Source organism: Carassius auratus, chromosome 35 (assembly GCF_003368295.1).
Source record: "Carassius auratus strain Wakin chromosome 35, ASM336829v1, whole genome shotgun sequence".
Classification (NCBI taxonomy): Eukaryota; Metazoa; Chordata; class Actinopteri; order Cypriniformes; family Cyprinidae; genus Carassius; species Carassius auratus.
This window is the reverse complement of record NC_039277.1, coordinates 14,937,370-14,965,229: the sequence shown is the minus strand read 5'-3', so window position 1 is coordinate 14,965,229 and position 27,860 is coordinate 14,937,370. Positions and strand designations below refer to the sequence as shown.

The 27,860-nt window shown below is 37.3% G+C and overlaps 1 protein-coding gene across 2 annotated transcripts; it reads left to right on the top strand.

The window, feature by feature from the left end:
* The first annotated feature begins 123 nt into the window (after nt 1–123).
* aak1b (AP2 associated kinase 1b) lies at nt 124–27,860 on the top strand. 2 transcript variants are annotated; one of them, XM_026220162.1, is made up of 21 exons: nt 124–1,143; nt 3,627–3,745; nt 4,211–4,319; nt 5,398–5,540; nt 5,828–5,949; nt 7,431–7,512; nt 7,760–7,892; nt 8,851–8,954; nt 9,119–9,204; nt 9,292–9,458; nt 10,047–10,129; nt 12,131–12,421; nt 13,385–13,560; nt 13,695–13,915; nt 14,697–14,777; nt 15,154–15,213; nt 15,689–15,793; nt 16,420–16,521; nt 17,520–17,630; nt 17,958–18,056; nt 26,550–27,860. In XM_026220162.1, exons 1-21 carry the CDS (start codon nt 978–980, stop codon nt 27,149–27,151), a joined length of 3,162 nt encoding a protein of 1,053 aa, XP_026075947.1. In that variant the 5' UTR covers nt 124–977; the 3' UTR covers nt 27,152–27,860. The 2 variants fall into 2 exon arrangements, with proteins under 2 accessions (XP_026075947.1, XP_026075949.1); XM_026220164.1 differs by lacking the exon at nt 26,550–27,860 and adding an exon at nt 19,260–20,720.

Here is a 27,860-nt window from a genome sequence, read left to right as displayed (position 1 = left end):
TTAATTTGACCTCGTAAGGTCAGCATTTTCACTGCCTCCTTCGCTGATCATTCACTTAAAAGGGAAAAAAGACTGTAATTATCGAGAATTTCAGACTTTTATTGTAGTTTCTATAGCGCTAGCTTCACTCTTCCGGTATGGTTTCCGGTTAGCTGGCGCATCTGCAGCATCCAAAGCGGCAGACGAGAATCGCCATGAGCAACACGCTCATTTCTGCCTGAATTAGATTCTGTCAGATTGAAACCGAACTGCATCCGTTCACCGTTCACCGGCAGGCCTCGCTCCGATGGGAGCGCGCAGATGAGATGTGTCACGCGTTCGAGCAGGTTTTGCAGGAATGCTAGCGTTAGCGCCTAGCTATGTGTTGGATTTAAATGATATATAAATTTTTTCATCAAACAAGAGACGAAATAATATGATTATGGGTGTTTAACTCATGAAATGATCGCTTATTCTGATTAATATCCGCATGTCATCTGTTTTTCCGTGAAAAGTGGGTGGTTTTTCAGATGTTAATGAGCTGCACAGCTGGCTGATGATGGAGAGTTTGACTTTCATCCAGCAAAACAATATGTTCTCTTCGCTTCACGTCTGATTTTTCAACAGGGTTTGAATGTTTACATTGATTTAGACTTTATTTAAATATTTATATCGTGATATGGGCCCGTGTCCCTTATATAAACACTAGACAAACACTTTAATCATATCAGGCCATCACTGACAGACGCTGTTGATTTGGGTGTACTCAACTGTGATGTATTAATCTAGTACATATACTGTTTGTTTTCATTTACTAGTACGGTTTTGTTGCAAAACGGTTCATTTGAGCTGCGATCAGCACCAGAATTGGGCTGGGAGTCCCATGTTTGACAGTCACAGCTGATCTAGACCTCTGGCACAAGAAAAAGCAAACCACTTCAGTTTCTTATAGACTCAAATAAGATAAGTATCGTTAGCTAGGGGATCGTTGATACATCATGAAGAAGTTCTTTGACTCCCGGAGGGAGCTGGTGGGCTCAGGACCCGGTTCCGGAGGGGGAGCTGGAAGTTCTGGATCCAGCAGCAGTGTTGGTGGGAATTTCATCGGACGAGCTTTCACTGTAGGAAGACACCAGGTCACTGTAGAAGAAACTCTGGCAGAAGGTACGTCAGGCTATGTTCAATATTTTCCATGCAGGCCGTGTACCTACAACCAGGATTCTAATTTGACGATGACATTTATAGATGTTGATTTATTGTACTGACTTTACAGAGTGCTAACGTTAACATTTTCAAGGGCAGCCTGGAAATATCATGGAAATATGTGTAATTAATGAATTGGTTTAGAATTCAGCTTTACAGAATTTCATTCATTCAGTCTCAAAAATGGGTTTTAAAAATCTTTATCCAGTATTGTGAGTGCCTGGAGAAGTCATTGTATATGGGTGCAATATTTTCTCAAAACTCACTGAAAATTGCTGAAGCAGATTGGCCAAATGTTGGTCATTTTAAAATGACCAAATACTGAATGATCAATTTGCCTGGTTGACTTATGACAAGTTCATGTTTTCTTTTCAACCATATTGATGTTTAGTTTTGTACGGGAGTTAGTTACAGATAATTGAATCCTGCAAACATGTAGCTTGGCCTGATGGTGAACTGTGCTCAGATCTCAGCACTCTTCTCAACCCCTCTGACAGCTTTATTTAGTGATCTAAATCCTCTGTCTGGAAATCCCTGCTCATCTGTACTTGGGTGTTGACATGTCCTGTGCTGTGACGTCTTATACACCATCTAAAACTATTTCAAAAAGCGTTTTATTTTTTTTATTTTTTTAGAATTAATATTATTTTAATTAAAATTGGCATGCAGTTTTTACATTCATTGAGAGACTATGGAGTATTTGTGCTTAAAAAAAAACACATTGGGTAAAAGCTAAAAATGGCTACAATACTGTTCAAAAAGTTTGGGTTCACTGCAGTTTTTCTTAATTTATAAAATATGGATTATTTAGCAAGGATTCATTAATTTTATCAAAACTTACAGCAAAGACTTTTGCGTTGTTACAAAAGCATTCCATAGGCATTCATTTGAATATTCTATTTGTCAAATAATAAATCCTGAAAAACAAGAATCAAACGTGTATTACAGTTTAAAAAAAAATATTTTCAATATTGCTAATAAAAAAAAAAAATTGGAACATCAAATTGGCATCTTAGAATGATTTCTGAAAGCTCATGTGACGCTGTAAACTGGAGTAATGATGCTGAAAATTCAGCTCTGCATCACAGGAATAAATAAATGGAAAACTGCTATGTTAATGTGTACTATTTTACTATAATATATATTGTTTATTAAATAGATGTAGCCTTGGTGAGCATAAAATACTTTTAAAAACATTAAAAAAAAAAAGAAAATATATATATATATATATATATATATATATATACACACACACAAACACACACACACACACACACACATATATATATATATATATATATATATATATATATATATATATATATATATATATATATATATATATATATATATACATACACACACACACACACACACACACACACACACATATATATATATATATATATATATATATATATATATATATATATATATATATATAATTGATGTTGAGTCAAAGATCCATTTTTGAATGAGAAATTTAAGGGCAAAGTTCACCCAAAAATAAACATTCTGTAATTATTTCCTCTCCTTTGTGTTGCTTTAAACCTGGTTTACTTTCTTCCTCAAAGGGAGATTAAGCATACCATTGACACTACATTTATACCACACTGTGACGGTAAACGTTTTCCAGGTGCTGTCAAAGTTTTAAATATGATAAAAATCACCCTGCCCAAAACCTCTTTTGTGGTGGACAGAAGAAAGCTGTTTTTGAGGGCAAGCGTTCATTGCGTCATCATGAATTTCATGTGTCATCAGTGATGTAAAGGAAACCGTTGTTTGCTCACTTTAATTTGATTTCCAGTTCACAGATGGAACTAGTAACAAAGCTAATAGACTTTTAGGCCTGGTGCGTCTCAGACTGGTCTGTCCTGTTCAAACACCCCTCAGCATCTTTTCTCAGCTCTGCAATATAAAACCAGTCGCAGCTGTTTTGCAGAGAGATAATCTCGCTGATTGTTTGACTGTAAATCGACTGTTCGTTTAGTGCAAGATCCTTGATGAAATATGTGTCCTACTTTCCTCCACCAGTTTCCCATGTGTCTGCTTTGAGGAATAACACCACATAATGCCAACACAGCAAATCTGAGTGCAGACATTTACAGCCTCTGATGTCTACTCATAGAAGCATGGACTGCTTTTGCTTTTTCTGAGTGCTTCCACTAAAACAAAACAGAATTTAGTGATTGAATACAAATAGTAAAACATGAAGTTAAATAATTAAGAATAATAATAATGGATACTGTTTTATTTAACACACACACAAAAATGTATGCAGTATGTGATTTTATATTCATATAATAAAATATTTTTATTTAATATGTAAGTTAAGTATATAATGCTGATTTCCACATGGAGGCAGTGTTGTGTTGTAAATATCTTACATTTGCACTGATCGAGTTTTCAGTAAAACCACCTAAACTTTGTGTTTGCCTTTGTAGGTGGCTTCGCTATCGTCTTCCTGGTGCGGAGCAGTCAGGGAGTGCGCTGTGCCCTGAAGAGGATGTACGTTAATAACGAACATGACCTGCAGGTCTGCAACCGTGAGATCCAGATCATGGTGAGTGTGATGAAATGTCTTCTATGCTTTAGCAATAGTGAGGGAATTGACATTCGAGACATTTTACATCACTTCAAATACTTAAAAAAGGTCAGTACGATTTATTTTTCAAATAAATGAAGGCTTTTATTCAGTAAATGGATCTAAACTGACAGGAAGGACATTTAGTTGATCAAAAGAAATCATGAAAAAATGTATGGGTTTCCATATTAAGCAGCACGACTGTTTTCAATGTTGATGACAATAAGTGTTTCTTGAGGACCAAGTTAGCATATTAAAATGAATTCAGAAGGATCACACTGAGGACTGGAGTAATGATGCTGAAAATTCAACTTTGCCATCACTTATATTAAAAAATAAATAAATAAATGTAAATGGTAATATTTCTCTCTCTTGTGCTCTCTTTCTCTCTCTATCTCTCTCTATATATATATCTCACTCATTCCTACTCTTTCTGTATTCCAGCGGGATCTCAATGGTCATAAGAACATCGTTGGGTTCCTGGACTCCAGCATCACGGCTGTAGGAGGAGGAGACGTGTGGGAGGTGTTTATCCTCATGGACTTCTGCAAAGGTAAGTCTGCTTTTCCGCCCCACGATGCCTCTGCACACAGCCGCCTTGTGCTTTGGGGGAAACAGAACATACACTTAACAGAGTAAACTTCTTGTCAAGTATCACCTAGATGGCAAACAGTGTGGAAGACGATGGGACTAAAGCTACAAAATGTCTTTCCAATGAAAAATGTATAAGTTGTTCTTTCTCCAATTTTCTTATATACTATATAACTGAAAAATATCTCATCATGTAAAATGTGCATTGTGTAATATTGATGTCTCAAGTGTATTAGTTCTTAGGAAAATGTCTAATTCTTAGGACTATGACATCCCTAATCTCCATTTATGCAGAACTTGTGCTGTATTTATACAGTTCATCCACCTGGGGGCAGTCTTTATATAGATTTCAGGCCTCCATCATAGCCTGAGGTGACCTTTTCTCCTTATCTTGTTGTACTTAGAGAAAGCTTTTCATTCATCAAATCACTATAACATTTCCTGACAGCACTAGCACAGAAGGCTAAATCTCATTGTGGTTTATGCTCATTCAAAAAGGTTTTTGTCTCTTCATGTGAAAAGCTTTCTGTGTCTATATTGGTTCATTTTGTGTTCAAAGCCTCAAATAGATGATTGGTTCTTTGATTCTTCCAAAAGAGCTTGTTTCTTTCTTTTAAATGTTTACTAGAGGCCAACCATTTGGATGTACTGTATGCGCTTTCAGAAGGAGTGACTGTCACGTGATATTGATATTAACAGGGTGCACAAATTTAAATACATTTCCAGAACTGAAATTAATTTAGTTGATATTAGTTAAAGTGGGATTTTAGATCTTTTTTCATAAAATGCTGTAAAAATTAAATAGTTTTAGGAATAAAATATTATATAAATTAGGTGAATTAAATATGGTAGGACTAAACTGTACGGTTTGGTCTAAGTGCTGCTGAAGTGGAGATTTCTGACTCGAATTGAAATCTACAGATTCCAAAACATGAGAAATGCTTTGTTCTGGCTTAAGATTTCTTCAAAACGTGGTATTGGTATTGATTTGGAACTGAAGTATTGTAACGTGTGCCATCGCTACATTTGTTTATGTGCAGGCGGTCAGGTGGTGAACCTGATGAACCAGCGTTTGCAAACCGGCTTCAGCGAACAGGAAGCGCTCCAGATCTTCTGTGACACTTGTGAGGCTGTGGCACGTCTGCACCAGTACAAAACTCCCATAATCCACCGAGACCTCAAGGTTCCTTTATTTTCAACTGTCTTTTTTTTCTACTCGTTCCCCTCTTTTTGTACTTCTCATTATTTTCTAAGAACATGAAATTGTTTGAAACTTTCAGTTTGAACCCTTGATGGAATTAATCATTGCTAACAGCTTTGTGTGACTTACTGTTATGGTAAAAACCACTTCAGAGCGAACACTTGATTAGTAGGCTGAGACTGACTCCTTGGGCTTTATTTCATTAGTTGAAGATGCAGTGTTGTTCTGGAGTCTAATTGGTGTTTTTTGACGTCCGTCTCTCTTTGCAGGTGGAAAACATCCTCCTTCATGACAGAGGACACTATGTTCTGTGTGATTTTGGCAGTGCCACCATGAAGTTCCAGAACCCCCAGAATGACGGCGTGACCGTGGTGGAGGACGAAATTAAAAAGTAATTCTTTCCAATCAGCCGGTTTCTTGAATTTGTTTTATAACCAGTGGCAGTACAGCTTAAGAGGGATTACTCATAAAATCCACTGTTTTAATCAATTTCTTACTAATGTGCATAACTCTAATGCATAGAAATGATAGATATGTAGTCTATTTGACATTTTCTTTCATTAGCGGTACCTGAGGTGAGTGAAATCACTTCACAAATGCTAGAGGAGGTTATTGATCATTTAGGGTACTGATCAGTGGGGGCAGTCATGGCCTAATGGTTCGAGAGACGGACTTGTAACCCAAAGGTTGTTGGTTTGAGACCCTTGAGCAAGGGACTGAACCCCCAACTGTGCCACAGCACTTGGGATGGGTTAAATGCAAAACACAAATTCTGAGTACGGGACTCCAATTTGGCAACACTTCACTTTCACTTTTTCTCTTTCACTTTCAGAAGGGATATACATAGTGTTACAAAATGATGGTTTGTAAAAAGCACTGTGATTTTTGATTCATTAACTTTCATATTGACAGGATTATAACATGGTGTTAAAGAAGACTGGGGATATTAGAGAGAGGCCGTATACAGTATCGAATGTAAAGGATCAGTAAGATTTTCTTTGAAAGAAATGAACTTGTATCGAGGAAAGATACATTAAATTGATCAAAAGTGACAGTAAATACATTCATAGTGTTACAAAAGATATCAGTTTCAAGTAAATGCTGATTTTCGCACTTTCTATTTATCAAAGTATCCTGAAAAAAAATCATTGTTTCAACAGCAATGTTAAGCAGAACAGTTTTTAACATTGATAATTATAATAATAGTAAATTATTCTAGAACAGCAAATCAGTATATTAGAATGATTTCTGGAGTAATGATGCTGAAAATTCAGCTTTGCCATCATAAAAATAAATTACATTCTAAAATTTAATAGTAATAACAGTTATTTTAAATTATACAAATATTTCACAATAGTATTGTATATTTGATCATTTTCTCACAGATCGCCACAGTGTATAACAGTATTTGACTTTATTTCTGTCACTCTTGTTTTACACACATCTTTTTTTAATTTACTAAATATTGTAGAAACTTCATTTTCGGAAAAGTTGCTTTGCAATGATTTGTATCGTAAAAAAGTGCTATACAAATAAAGTTGAAATGAATAATGGCCAATATGTGTTATGATGGATAATGAAACTGTACTGTTTAACCTTCAACCTAGAATTTTAATTGAAATGAACAAATTGCCTCTAATAATTAGAAATTGATAAGTGATATCTAAATGAATATGTCGCATATTAGAAAATTGGAATAGAATATATAGTATTTTCTGCTTTCTGTAAAGTGCTATTAAACTGATGCCAATTAATAAAAAACACTATATTGGACAATTCAAATATGGTCACAGATATATCATGCTTTCTTTAAAGATAACACTTGTTGTAATACAGTGTTGTATTAAAAAAAGAAATGTCTGTTTTGTTTAGGTACACAACTCTGTCCTATCGCGCTCCTGAAATGGTGAATCTGTACAACGGCAAAATCATCACCACTAAAGCAGACATCTGGGTAATTAAACATCTCAAAGATATGAAAGCCAGTCAGAAGATATTTAAAGTCTTTGGCTTTTTCTTCCACTTTTTGAAACATCTTCCATGCCTAAATTAAAGAACAGTAGTAATAATGATGTTTAATTAACATTATTCAAGGCTGTTTTATATATATATATATATATATATATATATATATATATATTTATTTATTTATATTTTATGGCTGTATACTGTATAGTAACTTGGGTTTTTCTTTCTTTCAGGCAATGGGCTGTCTGCTCTATAAACTCTGTTTCTTCACATTGCCCTTCGGTGAGAGTCAGGTGGCTATCTGTGATGGCAACTTCACCATTCCAGACAATTCCCGCTACTCCCCAGACATGCACCGTCTCATCCGTAAGTATCGGTCTCTTTCTGCTCACGTCCCGCACCAGGTTTCGGTTGCTGTCTCACCTCTGGCTCAGTGTGGCTGTGGGTCTCACTTGAAAGTGGTAGTTCACCCAAAAATGAAATCTTGTCATTGATGCACCCTCGTGTCATTTCTTTCTTCTGTTGAACCCCAAGGGGAATGAGAAAGTCCTGGTCATTGATGAAAGCAGAGGGGACTGATTATGGAATTAGATTACATGTACTGTCCAAAATGACAAAACAATGCTAAAGTTGATGTGTGACCCAGGACCACAAAACCTTCTCTTAAGTCGATGGGGTGTATTTGTAGCAATAGCCAAAAATACATTGTATGGGTCAAAATTATCATTATTATTATTATTATTATTTATCATTAGGATATTAGGATAAGTAAAGATCGTGCTCCATGAAGATACTTTGTAAATTTACTACCATAAATATATCAAAACAAAATTTTTTATTAGTAATGTACATTGCTAAGAATACAATTTTACAAAGATTACAAGAATACAATTGGTAACAAAGTTAACCGGCCAACATTTTTTGTATTCAGTCGAAGAAATAAATGCATACAGGTTTGGAAAACTGTATAGATTATGGATATAGATTATATAATCTATTATTATATAGTCCTCACACAAAGGATGACATCCTCAGTCCTCATTTATTTACTTTTAAATGGAAAAAAGGCAAAGATATAAAGAACTTAAAAATCATCTCCTTTTGTGTTTCATGGAAGTAAATATTGATTTTGACCAACTTGAGGGCGAGTAAATGATGAATCTTTTTTTTTGGATGAACTATTCCTTCAACTTCTTTGTATCAATAAACACTCATACTGATCATCGGCTCTGCTTTTTTTCTATCTGTCACGTGGTGATACTCAATCTCTCTTTCTCCTGCTCTCTCTCCTCTTTCCTTCCCTCTGTGGTGGTGATTTTGTCAGGCTACATGCTGGAACCGGACCCTGATAAGAGGCCTGACATTTATCAGGTGTCCTACTTTGCTTTCAAACTGGCCCGACGGGACTGCCCTGTCCAAAACGTCAAGGTTAGTCTTTTTGCTTCCTCTCCTCTGGAGTCACTCTCGGCCTGTTGTTGGGTCAGTGCTTTTTACCTCTGGGATCAGTTTTTGGATTGGGTGCTTGTGTGTGTCAGCCTGCAAGAATGCCTGAAATCATTAAAACAAGACTAAGCTGAAATATGTCCCCCCAGAATTCTCCCATTCCTGCTAAACTTCCTGAGCCAATCCGAGCGAGCGAAGCAGCTGCGAAGAAGAGCCAAACTCAGACCAAGGCGAGGTACGTGATTAGAGACTCCATATTACTCCATGCTACCGTGGTCATTAAATTTAACCTGAAAGTGTGTGTCTATGTTTTGTCCCGCAGACTTACAGACCCTATTCCCACCACTGAAACCTCCATCACCCCACGCCAGCGCCCTAAAGCTGCGCAATCCCAGTCTCAGGCATTAGGGGGCATCCTGCCCATCCAGCCTGCTGCCCTGACCCCACGCAAGAGAGCCAACTTGCCCGCCGTGGCCACTCAGCCGATAGGTGCCAGTATTATGAACTGTTCTTCAACATTTACTGTATATTAGCATAAAATACACTTACAGCTAGAGTATGTCAACTCTGAACCAGTAGCAGAACTGAATCATAATAGCTGTCTTGCAGACATGTTTCTCCATAAATTTAATGTATTAAACAAAATTAGTAACATTATTAATGGTGCATTTTATTGTTTTTGTTTACATGCAATTATAATACATTTTATAAAATACTAAAAAGCTTATTGTTACTGTATATTATTATATTGTAAATTATTGTTTCTTAGCCTGTGTTATAAATGTACATCTATGTAATCACTTTTTAATTAACATTAACATGTTATACACAGATATATATAGTTAATATGTAATTCTTATAAATATTAGATGTAAAATTGCATTACATTTTATAAATGTTTATAATATAATTGTAAATGTTTCTTGTTAAAATGTTTTTTTTTTTTTTATGTATGAAAAAAATCTTAGTGAGTTTGGCAGATTTCTCTTATGATGTATATTTTATGATCATTTAAGTGTTGATCTCATTCATTCAAAGTAATTATTGAAATGTTCAGTTGATCGCGGTGTTTTTCAGCTGTCGGTGTGAATTTGGCTCAGCCAGCTGCAGCGCTTCAGTCACAGAAAGCCCAGACATCTCCGGTCCCTCAGCAGAAAACGGTGAGTACCTCACTGCGCTAATCAAAGCCTACAGTGCTCAGTTTTTCATTTTAAATTCTATTACAGAGCAGGAAGTATGCTAGGATTACAAGCTACAAGAAGTTTGGTTAACCAGGAACTAAGATAAAATTGCATAAAAGTAGTGCAGCTTTGTTTTAATTAAACGTCTTTAAATTTAATTCCATAACAGAATGCGTGTAATTTCTATGCAGCTAATTTCAACAAATGTGATAGCTAAAATTACTGATTTCCAGTTGGTAGGATGAACAAATAACTCACCCCAAACTCACTTATTCGTTGTGAGAAATGCTGTACAGGTCCTTCTCAAAAAATTAGCATATTGTGATAAAGTTCATTATTTTCCATAATGTAATGATAAAAATTAAACTTTCATATATTTTAGATTAATTGCACACCAACTGAAATATTTCAGGCCTTTTATTGTTTTTATACTGATGATTCTGGCATACAGCTCATGAAAACCCAAAATTCCTATCTCAAAAAATTGGCATATTTCATCCGACCAATAAAAGAAAAGTTTTTAATACAAAAAAAGTCAACCTTCAAATAATTATGTTCAGTTATGCACTCAATACTTGGTCTGGAATCCTTTTGCAGAAATGACTGTTTCAATGCGGCGTGGCATGGAGGCAATCAGCCTGTGGCACTGCTGAGGTGTTATGGAGGCCCAGGATGCTTCGATAGTGGCCTTAAGCTCATCCAGAGTGTTGGGTCTTGCGTCTCAACTTTTTCTTCACAATATCCGACAGATTCTCTGTGGAGTTCAGGTCAGGAGAGTTGGCAGGCCAATTGAGCACAGTAATACCATGGTCAGTAAACCATTTACCAGTGGTTTTGGCACTGTGAGCAGGTGCCAGGTTGTGCTGAAAAACGAAATCTTCATCTCCTTAAAGCTTTTCAGCAGATGGAAGCAAGAAGTGCTCCAAAATCTCCTGATAGCTAGCTGCATTGACCCTGCCCTTGATTAAAACACAGTGGACCAACACCAGCAGCTGACATGGCACCCCAGACCATCACTGACTATGGGTACTTGACACTGGACTTCAGGCATTTTGGCATTTCCTTCTCCCCAGTCTTCCTCCAGACTCTGGCACCTTGATTTCCAAATGACATGCAAAATTTGTCCAAAAGTCCAGTGCTACTTCTCTGTAGCCCAGGTCAGGCACTACAGCCACTGTTTCTGGTTCAAAAGTGGCTTGACCTGGGGAATGCGGCACCTGTATTCCATTTCCTGCACACGCCTGTGCACGGTGGCTCTGGAAGTTTGTACTCCAGACTCAGTCCACTGCTTCCGCAGGTCCCCCAAGATCTGGAATCGGTCCTTCTCCACAATCTTCCTAAGGGTCCGGTCACCTCTTCTCGTTGTGCAGTGTTTTTTGCCACACTTTTTCCTTCCCACAGACTTCCCACTGAGGTGCCTTGATACAGCACTCTGGGAACAGCCTATTCGTTCAGAAATGTCTTTCTGTGTCTTACCCTCTCGCTTGAGGGTGTCAATGATGGCCTTCTGGTCAGCAGTCTTACCCATGATTGCGGTTTTGAGTAATGAACCAGGCTGGGAGTTTTTAAAAGCCTCAGGAATCTTTTGCAGGTGTTTAGAGTTAATTAGTTGATTCGTATGATTAGGTTAATAGCTCGTTTAGAGAACCTTTTCATGATATGCAAATTTTTTGAGATAGGAATTTTTGGTTTTCATTAGCTGTATGCCAAAATCATCAGTATTAAAACAATAAAAGACCTGAAATATTTCAGTTGGTGTGCAATTACTCTAAAATATATGAAAGTTTCATTTTTATCATTACATTATGGAAAATAATTAACTTTATCACAATATGCTAATTTTTTTAGAAGGACCTGTATATTAGTTTGAAGTCCTATAAAACAACTCCAGCCTTTAGATTGCATTTATTAAACTAAAGTAACAGTCGCATGTAAAGGTCCCATTTATGGTTCACATCATAGTAGTTGTCTGTGTGACAGCCCATGCAGCCCATCCCTGCCGCAGCCGCAGGAGGGGGTGTTCCAGTTGCAGCTGTCAGCCCTGCCCCTCAGAAAGCTGTAGCCACTCCTCCTCCATCCAGCCCCGTCCCACCCACCGCACCCGCACGGAGCGCCCGTCGTAAGCAGGCGTCTGCGGCTCAGCAGCAGCCGGTGCCCACTCAGCCGGCTGGGGCCCCGCCTCCAGCACAGGCTGAGCCTGCAGCGGTGCCGCCCACTGTCCAGCAGCCAGAACCTCAATCACAAATCAGCCCAGAGAAGGCAGAAGAAAGGGTAATCTCCTCCATCCTGTGCATGCTGCTCCATCCCGTTAGATTCAAAGAGCTGGCAGCCTCACTCTCACTAATGATGCACCTCATGCCTCATCATCCATCATCCATCTGTCCATCTTTGGTTTGTTTTGGATCAGCACAGATGGTTTTGATTGTTTGCGTGACGGATGTTTGCTTGTTTTGGTTTATTTGCTCTAAAAATGATCCAAAAACTGACAGACAAATGTTTTTGTTAAAACCAGATTCCATTTTTGATTTGCTGAAATGTTCGTTTTATGATTTTTAGGCCTTGTTTACACTTTTGAATTGTTTGTCAGTTCAGATGTTAAAGTTCTGAAATCCGATCAGTTTGTTCAGACAGTGTAGTAGTTATCCAGTTTAGTTAGATCAGTTGACTGAGATGACTTGAGCATCAGAAAGATGCTGAGAGGGACAAAAGAAGTGATTTATTATTTACACACCCATCTATTTCTCACATATTCGCTATTTATTTTTATATATAGTGATGCTTTTTCAGTATTTTAATGGAAAGTAAAAAAAAAAACTTTTGATCAATTTAATGCATCTTTGCTGAAGCTATATATATATATATATATATATATATATATATATATATATATATATATATCTATATATATATATATATATATATATATATGAGAACAGATTTACTAAGCCCAAGCTTTTAAACGGCAGTGTTGCTAATGCTTCATGTGACTGTAGACATAGTTTTGTGTCTTGACTTTCCAAGAAAAAAAAAAATCCTACCTGCCTGAACAGTTGCTATAGAGAAAAAGTTAATGTTGGAACTTATTTCTCAGTTTTAATGTTTATTAATTATCTGCATTGACTTTGTCAGTCACATTTCACTGCATTTAAATTTCTATTTTGTCACACTCTGATATCTTTTGTATTTTGTGAGGTCTTACTTGCTTATCCTGCTGTCCTTTCACCATCTCTTCAGCCTGCAGCCCCTGGCCTGTCCCAGACTCCTCCTTCATCCCCAAAGATGGCCCAGAAGGCAGGGCACAGACGTATCCAGAGTGATGTTACTCACAGCGCTATGTTCGGTGTGCCGGTCAGCCAGTCCACTCAGCAGCTGCAGGAAGCCACAGCAGAAGCCAGCCTTAACAAGTCAAAGTGAGAAATCTATAAATATAGAGTGAGATACTTCAATTATATAGCCTACATAGCAAGAAAAAAATGTTCTGTCAAATTTGAACCTGCTTGAAACTATTTTTTTAATACTTGTTTCTCTATTTGGGCACAATTAGGTCAGTCAGCGCCACCCCATCCAATTCTCCCCAGTCCTCCCAGCAGAGTGTGTACCAGGCTGCCCAGCAGGGCAGTACTTCTGTCCCTCAAGCTCCTGCCTCAGCTGCTAGCCTGACAAGCCCCCCAGACCAGCCCACCTGGAATCCTTTTGGTGATGACAATTTCTCCAAACTCACGGCTGAGGACCTACTCAACAAAGATTTCACCAAACTTGCTGATGGTAATGTTGCTTTCTATAAAACTCTGGTATATCTTATCAATGCACATTCTGCAGGGTAGTGGCTGACCGATATATCGCCAAGGCCGATTTAGATTTTTTTTAAATATAGGCATCGGCCAATAAGTTTTCCTGTTTGACCGATGCATTCGAAGTGGGACTTTTATTTTGATGGTGCTTTGGACAGCAGTGGAAAAAGCATCACCCCCTCTTAAAATGACTTGTAAACTCAATCTCAATGGCACACAAAGCCATTTGCCTTTCATCTGTTATCAGCTGTGATCATTTTAATAAGCTCAGCATGAAAATAGCTTTTCATGGAGCATTTCATTCCTTGGTAGTGAAACTGAAGCAAACAATGAAATATGGGTGGCAAGGCACTTTTGATCTCCGCGATAAATTTGTGGACGGGCACAAGTCAGGAGATGGATACAAAAAAAAATTCTAAGGCTTTATTAATGAGTCAATGGGAAGTAGGTTTACCTTTCAAGATGACAATGACCCAAAGCACACAGCAAAAATGAGCACATAGTGGTTGAAAGAGAAAAAGGAGAATGTCTTTGCATGGCCTAGTCAGAGCCCAGACTTAAACAGTTCTGTAAACAACATGTGCAAAGTTACTAGAGATAAACACATTTTTTTTTTTTTCTGACATGTTGGTATTATATATTTTGCTTGGATGTTATAAATTATAAATACAGCTAAATAAAACAAAAACCCTGCCATTTGGAATTACATGAAAGCGAATAATTGACAGAATCTTCATTGTTTTTGCTGTTTGCAGAACCTGTTGAACCTCTGATTGTCACTACTGAGAGTCTTATTCCTGGGCTGGAGGCTGCAGAACCTGCTCCTCCATCTTCTGGTAAGTGTACTGTCATCACTAAACTAATTTTCCTATCTTAAATGATATGATATCAGTATTACCCCGATAGTGACATCCTGGCTTCCTGTTTTTCTGTATTTGGCTATTGAGATTCCATTCATGTTCCGTCAGTCTCTCTTTATTTCTGTACCATTCGTGGCCTCCCTCGCTACATGATGGCACATGTTCACTACATCTGAGGTAGTTGAACTGCAGGAATCAGCAGGAGACTCCTTAAGATGAATCAAGGCTCACCAGTTATCTCGGCTTCCCTGCTGAGCTACTCGTCAGAGTCCAACTGCTTGCTCTATTCACACTGTCTCTTCAGTGCTTCTTGACCACTTTATTATTTCCATTTTCTGTTTCTCTCACACAGCTGAAAGGCCTGCTGACATTTTGGGCTTGGAATCAGGAGCTGGTTTGCTAGCTGTGCCAGGTAATCCAGATATCCATGCCAGCTTTACTTACCCTCTACGCACCTTAGTGATCACACAACTGCAATTGTTACCAAAATACCAATGGTTTTAAATGTTGTGAATCACAAAATCTTAATGTATTACTTAAAAAAAAAAAAAAAAAATTTTAAGTTTGTTTTTTAGTGTTTTGTAGTGTTTTTTGAAATAAAGAATTAATAATTATATAAAAAGTAATTGAAAGCAACAGAACAAATGCAAATGGAACAAAGAAACAAAATATAAATTATAATTTCATAAAGCTACTTAAGTGCTTTTTCAGAGGATTTTTTTAGGAGTATTAAAGTAAAACATTCAGAAATTGGAAAAAAATACAAAACTAGTAATTTATAATTCAAAACCTCCATTGTGTTTTATTTTTCCTCTTAGTTTTTGTAGAAATACATTTCTGTGTTTGTTCTGCCTAACACTGTATTTTTTTCACTTGCTGACTTACAGAGAAACTGATAGAGGGCCTGAAGTCTCCAGATACCTCTCTCATGCTGCCTGATCTGCTGTCAATGGCTGACCCCTTTGGTAGCTCCATTGATGACACTAGAGATGGTATCAGCTTTTGACTCACTGGATGCTTGCCTCTTTTACAAAAGCTTAACTAAACACTGTCCTTTTCACTGAGACACATGACATTTTCCCCCTAAATTTTGTTATGTAATGCAGAGTAAACAATCCCTGTTATATTTGTGATAGCTTGGAATTTTGTCTTCTTGCCACATGAAATTAAACTTTAATTATTGTTTGTATAAACATTGAGAAATCAACTCGCAAAAGGTTTGGACAGCTTCTAGAGTGGTCTTAGAAAAAGCTGATTTATTGCATAGTGATGGGTTTCATAAATATTGTGTATATCAAAAAGATGAGGGCCTTAGCACTGAACCCTGAGGTACACCTGTAGTTATTTATGATTTGCACATCCCTCCTTTCCAAGATAGCTCAAAGGATCTAATCATCATGTAAATCTCAAAACAGCAAAAGGAAGTTCTTCTGATGTCCATTATTGAGAGAATAGTCACTTGTTAAAGAAATTGTGCATGGTCCATCAGACTAAAAATTGATGTTTGATTTTTAAAGTGTTATGAAAGATTCCAGTGATCTGTTTGATGATGTGACATAATTCACAATGTGTTATTGTCTGTTTTCTTTGTACTTTCTTCACTCTCTCTTATTCCCAGCCAAAACGGAAGTGTGTTTGGAGACTCTTATTCCTGGTTTAGAGCCCCCTCAGGCTCAGCTACACCCTGTGGAGGCAGATCCAGTATCATCAGCACTGAGAGGTAAATATATGTATTAGAAACAGACAAGTATTTGCCAAGCATCGTAGCACCCTGTCAAATACTTCTGTGGTTGCAGAATCTTTTTTTGTGTGTGGGCCTTAGGCTATTTTCTCACATTAAAACATCAGTATCCTCTTCCCCCACATTTTTAAGGATCTAGTATGTTTGTTAACCCTCTGGAGTCGATCCTCGCGTATACACATTATGAGGCATCTTCTCTTGGTAACCCCAAAATAACTTAAATTACACTTTGTTTTGATTGTACAGATAAGAGCAATACATCAATCAATGCAACAGTTAATTGCAGAACTTATTATAGGGGTCACGCAATGAGGAAACTATTTTCTTTCATCTTTATATATAATTAAATTTTGTGTATAATGAAAACACTGTAAATGTGTGGTCACATTTACCATTGTTTCACTGAGAAAAATCCAGTCATTTCAATAGGAATCCACGCAATTTGGAATTTCACCTTTGGCCAAAAGATTTCCCATTTAGATTTAGCAACAGGTTCAAATTGGTCATGCAGAATCGCTCTGCTGCCCAAACGAAAGCCGATCAGTTTAAAAGTGAATTCTGAGTGAACTGTGCTTCATATTGACAATAGACAGTGGACCATTTTTTCTGCAACATTTTTCTAAATAAACACCATCAATTTTACAATTCAAAACATTCCATTCTATATATTAAAAACAACTTTCTGACAGATGTTGAACACATGACTATCCACATTTAACGTTTTTAAGTTTGGTGTCCAAATGGGGCAGAACAAACTTTGTTTGACTTTGCAAACATAAAAATACAGCAGACTCATTTAATTTTGAGTGTCAGGAAAAAGAGTAGAAAATGGTCCTGCCAACTAAAGAAACCCCTTCACTTAGATTGAAAGTGAACCTCTGAAAATTTAAATAACACAACCCTCTGATTTTAATTTAGTTCATGTGACTTAAATGATTTTATGTATTTCCCTGGTGTTGCTCGCCACTGTGCTGTAGACCCTTTGATTGGAGAGGACTCCATTCTGGGCTGTCCTCTACCCTCTGGCTCCGCCTACTCTCTGGATGACTTTGCACCTGTTTCAGGAGGCCCCTCCCAGAATATTCCAGGTACATCCAATCAATTTTTTGTTTTGCTGGCATTTATAGTTTATGCAAAGTGTTGAGGCATAAAAGAGGTAAAGAATGGTAAAACTGTAAAGATTATTTTATTAAAAAAAATTATATATATATATATATTATTATTAACATACCATATGCACTTTCTTGACTTTTGTTTAGCTTTGGTAGGAGAGTGTCAGCCAGAAACATTAATGTGAGCATTTCAGGGTTAACAGTGCTGTATTTTTCTCACCCATCTTTGTCTCTCCCTGCCACCACCCTCTTAAAATTTTTACCCTTAAACTGTAATTTGCCCCAACCCTCATCGCCTCTCAGCTGCAGACTCCTGTTTGATCTCAGGCTTTGAGCCTCAGAGCGCTGAGACAGCCAATGAAGATGAATTTGACCCCATACCAGTACTGGTCTCCAAAAAAGGTAAAAACTCCCTTTTTTCAAGAATGAGTGAGCAATTTGCGTATTACTGTCACTATAATGAAAACAAACAGTTATGCATAACTGAGAACTGTACATTTTGAGTGCATTCTTTTTGGCATTTGCAGAAATACAGAAAACATACAGAGGCAAATAGAAATTCTGGTTGCAGTTCCATTAAGTTTTCTATAAGTATTTTTGAGGAAGTTACTAGTCCTATATATGAAAAACAGTCATACAAAATCATTGTTTTTTTTTAATACCATTTATTGAAGAAAAGTATAAGTCAGTCTAATTATGCTTATGTACCGGTAGGTACTATAAATAAATCAGTTTTACAGTTATAGAAGTACTAGTTCTCAATTTATTTTGAGTCATACATGACAAAAGTACTTGAGTGTGGTTCATATTTCACGGAGTCTTTCTTTTTCAAATCAGATTGCACTGGATGACACATACACACACATACACACACACACACACACACATACATGTATATATATGTTTGTTGTTGCATATAACCAATAAGGACACTGCATAAAAGAACATGTTCTTTTTATTATTTTTCTGTATTAATCCAGACAAGTCATTGTTATTTTAGTTCTTATAGTTCTTTAGTTCTTTAGTATCTTTAGTTATTATAGTACTTAGTAATATTTTGAATTAGCTTCTTTGGATTACATTTATATATGTTCATTTTCATTTCAATTTTTAATAATTTTATTATGTGCTTTGTCATAGTTTTTTAAATATATTTTTAAATTAACTGTAGTTTCAGTTGGTGTCATTTTAGTACTTAAACTTATTTCTTTCGTGTCTCGGTTTGAATTTTTTCCCTATTATTTATTTAATTTTATTATCTTTATTTTAAAACTACCAATTCAGTAATGGTGCACAAATCACTGAGGTAATCCTAATCCTAATTATTAATCTCATGTTTTTACATTTTACACGCAAAGTCTTTAGCTGAATCAAATATATATAATTCCTTTTATAGTTTGTTTGGAGAAAAAAAAAAAATCAGTTCCCAAATTCTTGATTCCCAACCCTATGCATGATCTTTCGTAAGAGTCTCTTGACTTCTCTAAATGTTTACTATCTCTGTCTCTCTTTCTCTTTTACTGTCCCCTTTCTCGGCCTTGTCTTAATCTGGCTGTCCTCCCTTCCCTCCTCCCCTAACCTTCCTGTCCATCTGGCCTCTTCTAGGAGGTCACTCTCGCAGTAACAGTGGCAGCTCTGAGTCCAGCCTGCCCAACCTGGCCCGTTCCCTGCTGCTGGTGGACCAGCTCATCGACCTCTAGACCGTACAGATAATTCCTGCTGTGCTGAAGATGACGCCAACCGCTGTAGTCTTCTGCCTTTAACCCTGAATCCCTCCTGCTATCTTTTGTCCTGTCCTCCACCCTCTTTTATAGTCCATTTCCCTCTTTAATCAGTTCTTCTTCATTCCGTCACTTCAGTTTCTTCCTGTTCATCACATCTTCCGTTTTATGTTCTTTCCCTGCCGCAGTTCTCGTCATCCTCATCATCATCGCTCATTTGATTTGACATAACTCGGCTTTCCTCCCCTGCACCATGACGTTTATCTCCTTGATGAGTTTGTTCAACTTTTTTCGTTCAACTCTGGTGCGACCTTTTTCTACAGGCTCAAAACCTGGTTTCCTACTGCGTCCATATCTGTTGTTCCTTTGTACATGCGCACTTTCATCTGCCACGCAGTCAAGAGTGAGAGCGTTGAGCTTCACACATCAAAATTGTTCTTCTCTTAAGTCTTTAGCCGTGTCTTCAGTGGCATTCAGGAAGCTCGTCTCCAGATTAAACACACATGTGTTTTAGACTCAAGCAGTTGGCTACCTCCAGACAGAAAATAAAGTACAAATCGAAACAAATGTTTACAGACAGGCAGGTAGGCATGCAATTTATCTTAACCCAGACTGATCGCAGGGTACGAACAGATCCTAAAACTTGATGTAGAGTGATTTTAAAACCCGCTAGAAGCAACTCATTGCCATCAGTGGTACTCGTTCGCCATCTCATGACCTCCATACCATAATTTCTCTGTTATTTCTTTGTAAATAGCTCTATTGATGTTGTACGTTGACTTGAAACAATGTAAATTGGTGTATATCTGCAGTATCCGACCCTCCCGCCCTCAAAAGTGATTTGTTCTCCTGTGTATAAATCATCTGGTCCAGATGTCCAGCGATTCCTTCAGAGGTCTGAATCTTACCCCGTAGTATACATAATGAGATAATTAAAAATATTTCATATACGGTTATAGATTATATGTGAGTGTTAGAGAATGAATGTATGAATCGAGTATCCTTATATAAATGCAGACGTGTATATGAAACCTATTTAAGAGGAAACTATCTCTTTGTTCTGTGTGTTGAAACGTGTTTGCGAATGTAAATTGTCGGTTTCATCTTCTAACGGCCAGAACGTCATTGCTGAACAAAGTCGATTAAGAAAAGAGGACAATCTTGAAGCATCCTGACACAGTTTGACACCATTCGTAAACAAATCAACTAGATTTGTTTTCGGTTTTTCATTGCCTTTTATTCCGAGATGTTTATCGTCAACAAAAACAAGTTGTAGTCTTGAGGGAAATGCTCTACAATCCTCAACGCCATACGTATATAAATCATCCTTGAAACTACAGCCCGATGCCATGCTTTCTTGCACAATCCTCGTGAATCAGACGCATATCAAAGCATGGCGGTGTTTATGAATATGAAGTTAAGACATGCCTGAGGCCAATCATCATATCAGTACTTCTACGTGTGTGTGTGTGTGTGTGTATGTGTGGACGTGAGGTAAATAAATAGCAAGTCTTAGTTGTTGAAATTGGTGAGGTCGTTTATCTGCTTCATTCAGAAAGCTGGACCCGCAGCAGGCACCTCTGTTTCAAGCACAGGTTCTCTTTTCATTCACTGAGAGTCATAAGTCTGACCCACTGAGAGCAGGGAAAATGGTCGCGTTGATGCTGTACAATATGAGCAGACTACCATTCACTGGCTGCCATACTATAGAATTTAAAGTCATTTGATCAGATCCAAAATGGGGATGAAAAAAAAAATCAGCTTTTCGACATTGAATCTTTAAATGCCATTGAAATAAACTTGAGACAATGGTTGGCGTTTCACAAGGGCAACTGCAGTAATGCTGGGCGGTCCCATAGAGATTTTGCTATACTTGCATCACTTTAGATGTATTTGCACAGTTATGAAATATTAACGACTTTTCCAATGCTGTCAAATTTGATCAAAAATCTTATGTGATCAGAAAAATTTGAACTTGTTTCTGTTTGAATTTTTTGTTTGTTTGTTTGTTTTTTTCTTGAGATTAAGTTTTATTTTTCTATTTGATGCTAGATATACCCCAAACTTTTAAATGAGATATATATGTATATATTTTTTTTGCTAATTTTCCAACTCCCCTGGAGTTAAACAGTTGAGTTTTACCGTTTTCGAATCCATTCAGACGATCTCCGGGTCTGGCGGTAACACTTTTAGCTCTAGCTTAGCGTAGATCATTGATATCCAATGGTATTACCCAGCGCCTGAAAATAGTCCCCAGCTAACTTCCAACGGTAGCCTATTTTTAGGTGCAGCGTAATATCATTGCACCTGCTGCACCCATGTTATGGCAGTAAAGTTTCTTAATTATTACGCCAGAATCAGAGTGTAGTTCCTAGCCATATCGGCCTAGAAAAACTTTTCATTTTCTGTCAATTTTGGTACAAGATGTAACTACAGAAGAGTCAAGTTTTAAATAGGAAAAATATAGAAACTCTTTGGTCATTTTAGAGTGAAATGCTAACGGTCTAATGATTCAATGATCTGATGGCTGAATGCATTTGAAAACGTTAAAATTCAACTGTTTAACTCTAGGGGAGTTGAAAAATGCCTATTTTCCAAACAATTGGAATGTTCTTTTAAAGCTGAATTGTCAGCAGCATTAGTTTACAGTGTCGCATGATCATTGAGAAATCTTTCTAATATTCTGATTTACTTCTCAACAAACTATTATTGTTAGTATCATCATGATCAACATTAAAGTTGGTGCTGGAAAGTTCAGGAGAACAGCATTTATTTGAAGTAATATTCTTTTAACATAATTTAAATCATCTTTGCTGAAAAAACTGTGTCTGTGAATTTTTTGGATGTCCAATTAATAAATATACAATGACCTATACATTAACGTAATATAGAGAGGTTTTATTTATACCGCCCACCCACCAAGTTCTGGAAATGGAAAAATTCCATGAAAGTCTGGGATGTTTTATGAGGCGTTTTGTTTGCTTGAAGGCAGAATAGCACTGCACTTCAGCGATACTCTGCGGAGGATAGAAAAATATTTATTGTTGGCAGTGTCAATTATGAGATGGTTCTCTATATCCTGGCCTCTCATCTGTACAGCTATTCGCAGACTCTCATGTTAACCTATGCAATCCTAAAGCTCCATCTTGTAGTTCTCAGTAGAGGTTTCTGCCCCGCGGGTAGCGTTTGACTTGTGTTGTTGTGCAAAAATCAAAGATTATGATTTTATGTGCTGTTTTTGTTCAGAGAAAAACAATATTTATGACCATGTTTATCCTCAGAGTTGGAACCCGATTGGTCTCTGTAGCAAACGCCCTCAGCCCAGTGTTAGAGCAGTGATGGGTTCATGTGCACCTTCTATTTTTGTGAAAAACAATAAACAAAGAAAGGGGTGTTAAATAAAATGTAAATGTGAATGTAAATTGTGCCAGTGTTAATTATTTATCCATTGAAACATTTTGCGCAGTCAAGCAAATCATGTACATCAATTAACCTTAATTATACTATAATATGATCAGAAATTATATGAGTTTTAGTCTTTGGGAATTAATTGCATCTGATTGTTGGTAAACAGAGAAAAATGCAAAAAAAATTATTTAAATTTTGTACCAAAATTTATGAAGTTGAGTGTCAAACAAATGCACTTGATTGTTTGTTACTACTATTTTTTTTACCAACATTTTAAAGGGGGGGGGGGGTGAAATGCATTTAGTGCATACTGAGCTTTTTACACTGTTAAAGAGTTGGATTCCCATGCTAAACATGGACAAAGTTTCAAAAATTAAGTTGTACGTTTGTTCCAAAAATACTCCTTCCGGTTTTTCGGAAAGTTTTTTTCGAGTATGGGTCTGTGTGACGTTAGATGGAGCGGAATTTCCTTATATGGGTCCTAAGGGCACTTCTGCCGGAAGAGCGCGTGCTCCCCTGGAGCAGAGAACTGAGAGCACAACAGACGTTCACTGATCAGAGCGAGAGCGTCGCGAAATGTCACAAAAGGAGTGTGTTTTTGGTTGCCATGGCAAGACAACCCTGCACAGATTATCAAAAGAAAAACAGCATTAAGGGACCAATGGATGGAGTTTATTTTTACAGAGCATCAACGGAGTTGTGCAAGTGTTTGTGTTTGTTCCCCTGCATTTCGAAGATGCTTGTTTTACAAACAAGGCCCAGTTTGACGCCGGATTTGCACATCGTTTATTTCTTAAGGATAATGCAATCCCAACGAAAAAGGGTCACGATCGTATGTTGGAACCGTATGCGGTGAGTAAAATTGCTTCAAATATCTCTGTGTTGTTAACTTAGCTATCGGCGTGTAAGCACATCAAGTAAACAACATGCGATGTTGTCATCAAACTGCACTTTCCACATGTACAGCTTAAAAAAAAAAAAAAAAAAGACGACAAAGTGGAACTTGGTCATTTTCCAAAACCGCTAAGCAAATATATGCAGTTTCAGTACATACCACATAGAGACGTCGTTGCTGATGCTGCTCTTGTTAAATTTCAGCCTCTAGATCTGTTATGGATCATAAATATATGCTGAATCTGACTGTTAGCCATGGTTTGTTTTGGTTGGTTTTGTCCTCACGGTAATGTCACAGCTTCCAAACTCTATCAACGCAAAAGCCTACTGGCGCTCGTGATTCTTTAGCTCCGCCCACACATCACACCTCCAGGCGCTCGTGTTTTCCGGGAAAAAATGGTACAGACTATCTTTCTCTTATAAATATAATAAAACTAAAGACTTTTTGGAGTTATGAAGAATGCAGTACTACTCTATAGTTACTCAAGATTAACAGGATATTGAGTGAAAACGAGCATTTCACCCCCCCCCCCCCCTTTAAGGTTTATTTAAAAAAACTTTTTTTTTTTTACATTTTTAGAAAGGTCAGACATATTTATCAAATTTACGCGCATAATATTGGTGATACTCAAACCTCTATTACTTCCTACAGTCATAAATATCTGATCATACTGAAGGTGTTTTTCTTAGTTATCATGGTACAACATTTTGCTGGAGGTCTGGCTGACAGAGCCTTGTCTTCTCCAGGTAAGATTTCCTCGTCCTTGTCGTGGCCGTTGTTTGTCTCATCCCTCTCTATCTTCCTCCTTTGTCATTTGAGCTTTCGTTCTCAACACTGACCGAAAGTTCAAAAAGAAAAAAGAAAAAAACTGTGCATTTGGAACTGTAAGACTGAGGTGGAAAAAGTAAATCATATTGATCTCCACCTGAGATCTAAATGTGTGTTTACTGATACTGTGCCCATTTGGTAGGCCAAGGATATTGCAAAATAGCATTTAGAAGGTCAGGTGGCTTAAGTTAATCTTTTTTTTTTACGTCTGCAGAATCACAAAACAAGAAAAAAGCATCTGCCTTTCTCCGTATTAGGGCACATCGTACAAACATTCCTTAAAGAACATCTGTGTACCTTTCTGGTTTTATGACCTAGTTCTACAGCATCCAGACCTGAATCAGGCTTCAAACCTTTTAAGTATTAATCTTATGTTTGTTGTTGTTATTATTTTTATTAATCATAGTCATAAACCAACCGCCATTCAAACTAATTGTTTCACAAGCCAGTGCAGTCAAATTTGCCAGGAGGCTTTATGATTCATTCCATTAAAATAGAATTTAGATGAGCTCTTAAAGCAGGGAGTTCATAAATAAATTCGAGCTTCGGTGCAAAAGCAGCCTAATTTGGTATTGTGCTTCAGGCCATGCATTTTCCGCTGGCATTGCAGATCACAAATAGCCGCCTTCAAATGTGCGATTAGCTGCACTTTTGAAGATTGTTAAAGCCGTTTCTGCTGCTGCTATATGTAAATAACCACTTTTTGTATTTGGCTAACCTCTTTTCATGTGAAATGTGTAACATCCTGAATAGATGATTAATGTTGGCGGTCATGTTAGTTTTTTTTTTTTTTAAGCAATAAAAGACTAATGCTATATTAAAAACCGGTTGATTGGTTAACAGTACCCTTATTCTATCTTGTGAAAATTGTAAAAAAGAACAAGTTCTCTTATAATTTAGTGAAAAAGCATAAATTGACATTTGATTGTTTTTTCTATTGGACCAACGGTTTATTATATTTTTTTTCTTATTATTAATGTACATTAGGATGTTACAGCTTTTGTTTGTAAATGAATGTTTATTTCTTTATTTTAGTATTGTGTGTTGACAAGATGGTGTTTAGTATTTTTGTGCATGATGTTATGTGCCTCTTATTTTATTGGTATTCACCACAGCTTGTGGAAAAGCTACTTCGGATGAACTTTGATTCATCATGCGTCTTTCTCATTTCCACCAGTTTTTTTCTGATTTGTCAGTTTATTACAAAGATTTAAATAATTTGGTAGATTCAACATTTTCACTGTTTTTAACTAGATATACAGTACATTTTATTACTTACCATAAATTTACATTCTATCTGTAAGTCTTAATGTTCCTAAAAACTTTTAAATAGTTGTTTTTATTATTTTTATTCCTCTTTGTCATAAACCAGCTGTCATTCTCTTTAAAAACAAAGCATTTCACCAACCAGTCCCGAAGAACTTTCCAGGACGCCTCTACTGTAGCTATTTATTTACTTTTTGCCCCCGTAAATTTCACTGATTTTTATTTATTTTTTAACAGCGCAAGCGTACTCCCCTTTAATTTTTGTTTTTAAAAGTTCCCTCACAGTCACTACCTTTATCCCTTAAACCTCAATGACATATTTCAACACAAAAATGTGTTCATGTTCTCATGAATTATAAAGGCTCGTCTACAAGTCCATACATCAGAATGGTAATGCATTTTATTCAGCACTCCTTACAGTGTCAGACCTATATTGGTAATTGAAATTATTGCTCTTTGACTTGACTACTTTATTAAACAGCTAATAATGTGTTAATATCACCCAAACCATGTTCCCATTTGCCAACTCAGACTGCTAATGATATGAAAAGTCCCACTCTGCAAATCGAGGAGATTGGTTAGCTGTATGTTAAAGTAGGAGACAGAATTTTTGAGATTGTCTTTGGTACACCACAGTTTTAAGGAGAAAATGCTCCGCAATGGTGTTGACCGATAAATTTGCACATGGTTTGACCTTTAAGCATCAGATAGACATGTAGACGTAAAAAAACTGATGAACACAAGTAGTCTTTAATTTGAATTTATTCTCTCTTGCAGATGATCTGCCTAACCTCAACGGCTATTATTCTTCATCAGGAGCCAATAACATCCAGAGCTCAGATGTTCCTGCAGAGGAAGAAGAGGTTCTGCATGCGAGCAGTGGCTCAAAGCTTCTACTGCTGGACTCCAAACTCCTCAACACTACAGCTCTCAAACTCTCACCATCGTCCTCCCCAGACATCTTCTCAAATGCCCCATTCCCTGGATGTGGACGAGACGGTAAGGACATCTTCACCGGCGCTCCATTTCCTCAACTTCAACGAGTCCACCCGCAGCCTGATGTCTTCCTCCAGGCCCCATTCTGCAGAAGGAATGATCCGTCTGGACCGCAACATCTAACGGGGTGCACAAATGGCAACGAGGCCATTCTGCCCCATCCACCGGTGCACAGTCAAATCCGGTTTCCGCATTGCGTCGAGGCTCCTATGCCCCAGCAACCCATTGCTGCCCACCGCGTGGTCTCCAGTGTGGGGCAGCAGGCGGCCGTGAGCTCAGTCGCCGTTGGGCCACTTCACTCCTGGACGGTAGGTGTTCGAGCAGTGATGGACCCCTTCCTGGCAGCCCCCTTCCAACCTCGGGGCCCATTGGGAAAGCCGTAAGGTCTGAGAATGTTGTGCCGTTCCAGTGCTGGTTATATCTGTGGTGGAAGCAATTCTGGCGTAGTCAATCATGAGACGACTACCTCAGTCCTCGTGACGCCATCTGGCATCACCGCAGCACTTTAGCTTACCTTCACTACGATGTTCTTCCTCTGTGCATCGCTCCACCAGGCATGAAGAGAGCGATTTTCATCTTTTGATTGATATAATGGTCTATAATCCACGTATATTCATCCAATATCTTTTTGCAATGGTTTATGCATTATAAGCTTTTTATATATATCAAACATAGTATTAAAAAAAGATGCAAAATGTGAAAATGAAGGAAGTTTGTTGCTTTCAGTTTACTAGTTTACAGGGAGCAGCTGATGGAACTATTGAATGGTTTTTAGGCTTTTTGAAGAACTAACTACCTTTTTGAGTCTCAAAGCTGGAAGAATTTCCAGAACCTGGTGACAGAATTGTGTTGAGGCCTTATGAGAGGTAAAAATAGCTGGAGAATCACGTTTCTTTTCCGTTCTTGTTAAACCCAAGGTACTGTGCGTTCTAAGCTGGACTGGAATGGACTGTAAGTAACTGACGCTCACATCCACACCATCTAATGCAGTGAAATCATCGAAGCACTTTTACGATCTGTTATAGTGCATATTGTAGTTTTGCCATATAACAATCTGCTGTATATTCACTGTGTATAAATCCGTTCTGTTAA